The 5,800-nt window shown below is 56.3% G+C and overlaps 1 protein-coding gene across 1 annotated transcript in view; it reads left to right on the top strand.

Annotated features, from left to right (window-relative positions):
• Nucleotides 1-2,033: 2,033 nt before the first annotated feature.
• SLC27A4 (solute carrier family 27 member 4) overlaps nt 2,034-5,800 on the top strand; it is an 8,127-nt gene continuing 4,360 nt past the window's right edge. The window contains exons 1-6 of the mRNA XM_017745421.1: nt 2,034-2,228; nt 2,901-3,295; nt 3,983-4,141; nt 4,488-4,557; nt 4,663-4,754; nt 5,266-5,385. Of these exons, the coding sequence (XP_017600910.1) occupies nt 2,035-2,228; nt 2,901-3,295; nt 3,983-4,141; nt 4,488-4,557; nt 4,663-4,754; nt 5,266-5,385 (1,030 nt within the window). The 5' untranslated portion in view covers nt 2,034. The remainder of the gene's footprint in view (nt 2,229-2,900; nt 3,296-3,982; nt 4,142-4,487; nt 4,558-4,662; nt 4,755-5,265; nt 5,386-5,800) is intronic.

Consider the following 5,800-nt stretch of genomic DNA (forward strand, 5'->3'; position numbering starts at 1 on the left):
GCTCGACCTCCCTGCTGGGGACCCCAGGAGGGTGAGACGAGGGTCCCTGCCCAGGGCAGGTGGGGGACAGGTGCCTCCCAGGTGCCATTAACGCTGGGGCTTCTCCCAGCCCGGCCACCTGCCCGGTGTCCCCGCTGTGACCCGCTCCCAGGCCCTCCTCGGGCTCGGTGCTCCCGGGGTGGATCCCCGTGCTTTGCCTCGGTGCCTGCCGGCTGTGAGCTACAGGCAGGGCTTCTTTTTCTCTGTGCTGGTGCAGCTGGACAAGACCTGAATCTGTAACGCAGGGCTGGAGGTCTCTGGCACCGACACACCGGGTATCTCTCGGAAATCTCGGGAATCTCTCCCCAGTTATCTCCACAGGAGGCACCGGGATGCCGGAGTGAGGTGGAGATAGGAGCAGAGGATAACAGGGGCCTGCCTGAGCCTGCCTTGCGTTCAAGCAGGAGATTAAGCACTTTGCTGCCCACACAGAGTGGGGCTCCCCCGCTGCTGCCTCTCCACATCTGGCTGGCGTGAGCCTGTAATGAAGGGCCCAGGTCCTGGCTGAGGCACAGTAGTTTGATGGTGATCTAAAAGTTGTCCTGTTTAAGTGCAGGGAGAGGCTCCCAGGCAAAAACACAGTGAGTCCTGCCCTCCTAAAAGGCAGAGGGACTGTGTTGTGGGACATCATGTCTGGGAGGTAGGTGTTTGCTGAGGAGTGTTCAGAGGTCACTGGCACAAGGGGGAATCTCAGGGTGAGGGCTGTGGGTAGGAAAATGTCTCCAGGTGTCCACCTGGGAGTGGCATCTCATGCTCTGATGCATCCCAGCCTGCTGCTGGTGGCACAAACTCAGAGGTGGGACAGCCAGCAAGACATGCCAGGGCACAGTGACCATATGGCACTGCCTTGGCTCCCAACCTGCCAGCATCCACTATCACATCCACAGAAGCTCCTTGTATCTAGGGGGACTGCCCAGAGCAGAGGGAAAGCCACAAGTGTGGCTCCCAGCCTCACCAAATATAGAAGAGCCCACGTGGGACTTCCAGCTTCAGAGCAGTGAATCAATCTTCAAGAGGGAAATGATGCAAGTGCTTCCTTCCTCTTTGGCCTGTGTCCATGCCAGGAAGGGCCAGTTTTATCTCTGAGCTGTGAGGGTCACATCGCTCTCATTTTCCTCCTCCCAATGCTGTCGCCTGAAAAGAGCCATTGCTAGATCACAGTCTCTGAGTCTCAGAGCCACTTCTGGGGTGTGTCTGGGATGGGGACAGAGATACTGTTTTGCAGGGACCAGAGACTGAGTCACTGTCCCCAGGGAATGGAGCAGGGGTCTGGGCACTCCTGGCAGCAGCGACAGCCCTTGTTCTGCCCACTCCAGCCTGGCCTCATCCCTGACCTGCTCTGGGAGTGTCTCCAGCCTAGCCAGGCCAGGAAACTGCCCACCAACACGAGGGTTTGCAAACACAAGCAGAGCTCAAAGAACCGAGTTTCTTGTCCCTGATCCTGTCTGAGCTGTGTGTCTCAAACCAGGACACTGTGCCACCCCAAGACACTGTGTTGCGGAGCACGTGAAGCTGTGCTCTTCCAACAGCTGTGCTGGCTGTCCTGGAGCCAGGTGTGCAGGAGAGCTTGTGCTCAGGGCCTGGGAGACTCTGGATTTTGAGGACAGAGGGATCTCTGGAGCAGAGTGGAGGCTTCCAAACATCTTTACAAGGCCTCTTGCCAGACCTTTGCTCACACATCCATGGAAGTGACTTTATCCTGCATCTCAGGTTGCTGAGGTGTGGCCGGATCCCTGGCTGGTATGCAGGTTGTGGCTCCCCAAGTGGGAATGGCCAGGCTCTCAGCTTGCACCAAGTGATGCTGTGCTGATGGCTCAATTGGAGGCCATCTCCAAGGTCAGATAAAGTTACATCTGTGGGAGCTCTGGGCTGCTGAGTTACATCCTCACTGCCAGGAGGACTGATGACTCAGGGACCTTATCCAGGAAATTGGGGGCTGCTCAGGCATCCCACGCCCATGGGGTTGTTATCACCAGGTCCAGTGTGCGTGGGTTAATGACTGTGGTTTCTCTCTCCCCGCAGGCCACGATGTTGCGTTTGGCTGCTTTTGCAGCCATGCTGCTGTTCTTCAGGGTCACTCTGGAACTGTCCTGGGCCCAGGCCATCCCTGCTCTCTTCATCTTCTACCTGGGATCCGGCGGATGGGACTTCTTCCTCATATTCCTCAAGACAATCCAAAGGGATGTCACGTAGGTGTCTTGGCTGGAATGGCCCAACCACCCACCCCTAGTCCTCTGCTCTGCCCTGGTGTATGTGTGTGTGTGAGCACAGCCCCCGACTCCTCGCACAGCCTGGGTTTCTGCTGGCACCTGGCCTGGCTGGAAGGAGATCTCTCTCTGCTGTGTCCGGGTGACTCTAAGCTCTCAGGCAAAGTTTTCCCAAGAAGGATAGATTTCAGCTGAGCTCAAAGTCTACTGACTGTCCTTGTACTTCACCCTGTCCCTAAAGCTGCTGGTGTGGCACCAGGCCCTTGTGCAGGGTTCATTCTGAGTTGGTATCAGGCTGTGCCAGCTCCTGGCAAGGATTTGTGGGGGAGGGAGTGGTGGTACCTCTTGGAGAGCACCTGAGGCTCAAAAATGTCCCTTTGACTGGGGACATCCCTGTCTGCAGACTTCCAAAACACATCTCTCCCTGGCCTCCATCAGTCCCTGGCTATGAACATCTTTGCAGATGTGTTCTGCCTATGTGCACACTGCTCAGGGAAGCATGCAGGGCTGCTGCTGACCTAGAGTGGGGTCTGGTGTAAGTGCTGGGCTGTTGCAGCTCCTCGGGAGGCCCTTGTGCTGTGCTGGCTTTGCTGGAGGAAGTGGTTTTGCAGGAGTCACTGAGCAGCTGCCCTCTTGCTCCCTTTCCTTTGGCAGCACGGGGCTGGTCCTGTTGCGGGTGAAGTGGCAGGTATGGAGGCACGTGAGGGAGAAGAACACAGTCGCCAAGATCTTCCAGAAGACTGTGAGGAAGTATCCAGAGAAGACAGCACTGATCTTCCAAGGCACAGGCGAGAGCTGGACCTTCCGTCAGCTGGATGAGTACTCCAACCAGGTGGCCAATTTCTTCTACGGCCAAGGCTTCCGTTCGGGTGATGTGATGGCACTTTTCATGGAGTCCCGCAATCAGTACGTGGGGCTGTGGCTCGGCCTGGCCAAGATCGGGGTGGAGACAGCCCTTGTGAATTCCCACCTGCGCATGGAGGCCTTGCTGCACTGCATCACCATCTCCAACTCCAAAGCTGTGGTTTTTGGGGTGGAAATGATGGAAGGTGAGGGGCTGGCAGATGTTGTGGGAGTGCTTTGGACTGGAGGGAGGTGTGTCTAGTCAATGGGTTCAGTGTTCCTTTCCTGCTCACCAGAGAACAGAGATCTGGAAGGGAGTGGACAGTTGAATCATGCAGGAATTAGATTTGTGGTTGGGTTTTTTTTGTTATTGGCTCCTTTGGACACTGGGCAGGATCTGGAGTGCAGTGCTTGTCTGCCTCCCAGGCAGGCCAGCCTGGGTGTGAGGATCCTTCCTTGTGCCTCTTGGGTCCATTCCCAGCATGGGTTGGGCTGGGCTTGTCCCACTGCGCAGAAGGAGCCTCTCCTTGCTCTCCATGGCTGTTGCCACATCCCTGCAGCACCTTGGCTCCAGTTCCTTGTGTGTTTCAGCCCACACCTCTGGGGTTGATGGTGTCAACAGACCTCTTGGCACCAAAGAGGTTTTGGATGGGGAAAGATGGAAAACAGGATCTTCTGGTCCCTGAAGAGGTCTGGGCTGTGGCCCCAGCATCTGTTGATCATGGGGACAACATCTGGCTGGGATGGCTGTGAGCCCTTTGGGGACTCTGCCAAGCACAGTGGGGGTACTGCTACCTGGGGCAGGGTGTCCCTCAGACTGTCTGGGAGGGCAAGGGGTCTCTGTGCTGTAGCCACCCTGCTGCCTTCCTCCAGTTCCCCTCTTTCTTTCTCAGCAATGCAGGAAGTGCAGCCCTCCCTGGATAAATCCATCCATCTCTTCTGGTCTGGGGAAGGAAATCCTAAATCTGTGCTTCCTGGTGCAAAACACCTGGACCCCCTCCTGCAGATGGCCCAGCGACAGCAGCCAGCCCCCCCTGATAAGGGCTTTCTTGGTATGTGGTCAGTTCTAGGGGACAGACACGTGGTGGTGATTTTGAGGATCAGCCAGTTACAACTCTGGCAAGACTGCTGGGGATGCCGATGGCAAGGGGTGTTTGGGATGGGTCTTACTCCAGTGTCAGAAGCCCAGCCCTGTGTGGAGTAGTATCCTGTCGTATCCTCCATGTGTCCAACAAACCTCATCTGCCCGGGGTGATCCCAGCATGTTCTTGGAGCTGTTACATAAGAGTTTTGGCTCAGGTGGCACGAGTAGAGTGTTTAAATTTTGCTTGTCCCCCTCTCCTGGTTTGGCCAGCTCCTAGATTGGGAATGTGACCCTGTCTCCTCATTGCTCCCCAGATAAACTCTTCTACATCTACACTTCTGGCACGACGGGGCTGCCCAAGGCTGCCATTGTGGTGAACTGCCGGTAAGGCTGTGGACAGGGGCTCAGGGAGGATGGGGCTGAGCTCTGCCCTGTCCTAGCCCAGCAGCCTGACCCTACTCCTGATGTTCCTTTTCACCCTCACTTCAGGTACTTCCGCATGTCCAGCTTAGTTTTTTATGGTTTTCGGATGAGGTCCGACGATGTGATGTATGACTGCCTCCCGCTCTACCACGCTGCAGGTAACGTGTCCATACGGAGCCTGGCATCCTGGGACTGACTCTTCCCTCAGCCAAGCCCAGGGCTTGGGCTAGAGGCTGGTGTGGCTGTGATCTCCATGTCGAGGAGGATGTGGCTGCTGCTTGCACTATGTGTGACTGAGGCTTTTTCTGTTTTTTCCCTGGAAGCCAAGAATCGATCTGTCTGACCTTTGGAGTGCGGAGGGTGTGGGGAGGGTGTTATCCTACCCTGGTTTTGGAATACCTGTTCCTTATTGCTGCTCTGTGTGGAAAGTAAGGGGGGAAAGTCTAAGGGAAGGGGAAGCAGTGCCTCCCTGGCTGGCTGAGATGTGCTGGGATAGTTTAGGTGCAAAGTGCTGCCCTACATGTTACTGCCACGTCTCCTCTCTTTCTGCCCATTGTCCAAGGCTGTGAGCCAGCCATGGCCTCTGCCTTGCCCTGCCAGTTCTTTCCTCAGGTGGGCTGGGCTGGAAGTGTTTGGGGACTGAGGGCTTTTCTGGCTGCCTCTCTGCAGGGAACATCGTGGGGATTGGGCAGTGCCTGCTGCAGGGCATGACGATTGTCATCCGCAAGAAGTTCTCAGCCTCACACTTTTGGGAGGACTGTGTGAAATACAACTGCACGGTGAGGCTGTGAGGCAAGGGGCCAGCTGGGAGTGGGGAGTGGAACCTGGGGGTCTGTGTCATGCTGGGGAGAACCCAGCTGCTGGAAGTCGGGGGATCCTGGACCGGTTCTGTCTGTCCAAACTGCCTTTCAAGGTGGTGGCGCTGTGTCCTTCCCACCTGGGCTGGTAACTCCGTGTGTCCTCCTTCCGTTCCAGCATTAGCCAGGGGACAGTGGATGGGTTTCACAGCCTGGAGGGGTGGGTTAACCAGGGAAGGACAGGCTGGCTGAGTTATCAGAATTTCTGTTTTTCACTGCGGCCTCTTTAGCAAACTCTGGGTGTATTGTGCTGTTCCTTCCTGCCCTGAAGAAACCTCAGACAACCCAGGGCCCAGCAGAGAGGACCTAGTGAGTCTTTCTTTTCCATTGCTCCCAGATTGTGCAGT

Source organism: Corvus brachyrhynchos, unplaced genomic scaffold (assembly GCF_000691975.1).
Source record: "Corvus brachyrhynchos isolate BGI_N302 unplaced genomic scaffold, ASM69197v1 scaffold59, whole genome shotgun sequence".
NCBI classification, from domain to species: Eukaryota; Metazoa; Chordata; class Aves; order Passeriformes; family Corvidae; genus Corvus; species Corvus brachyrhynchos.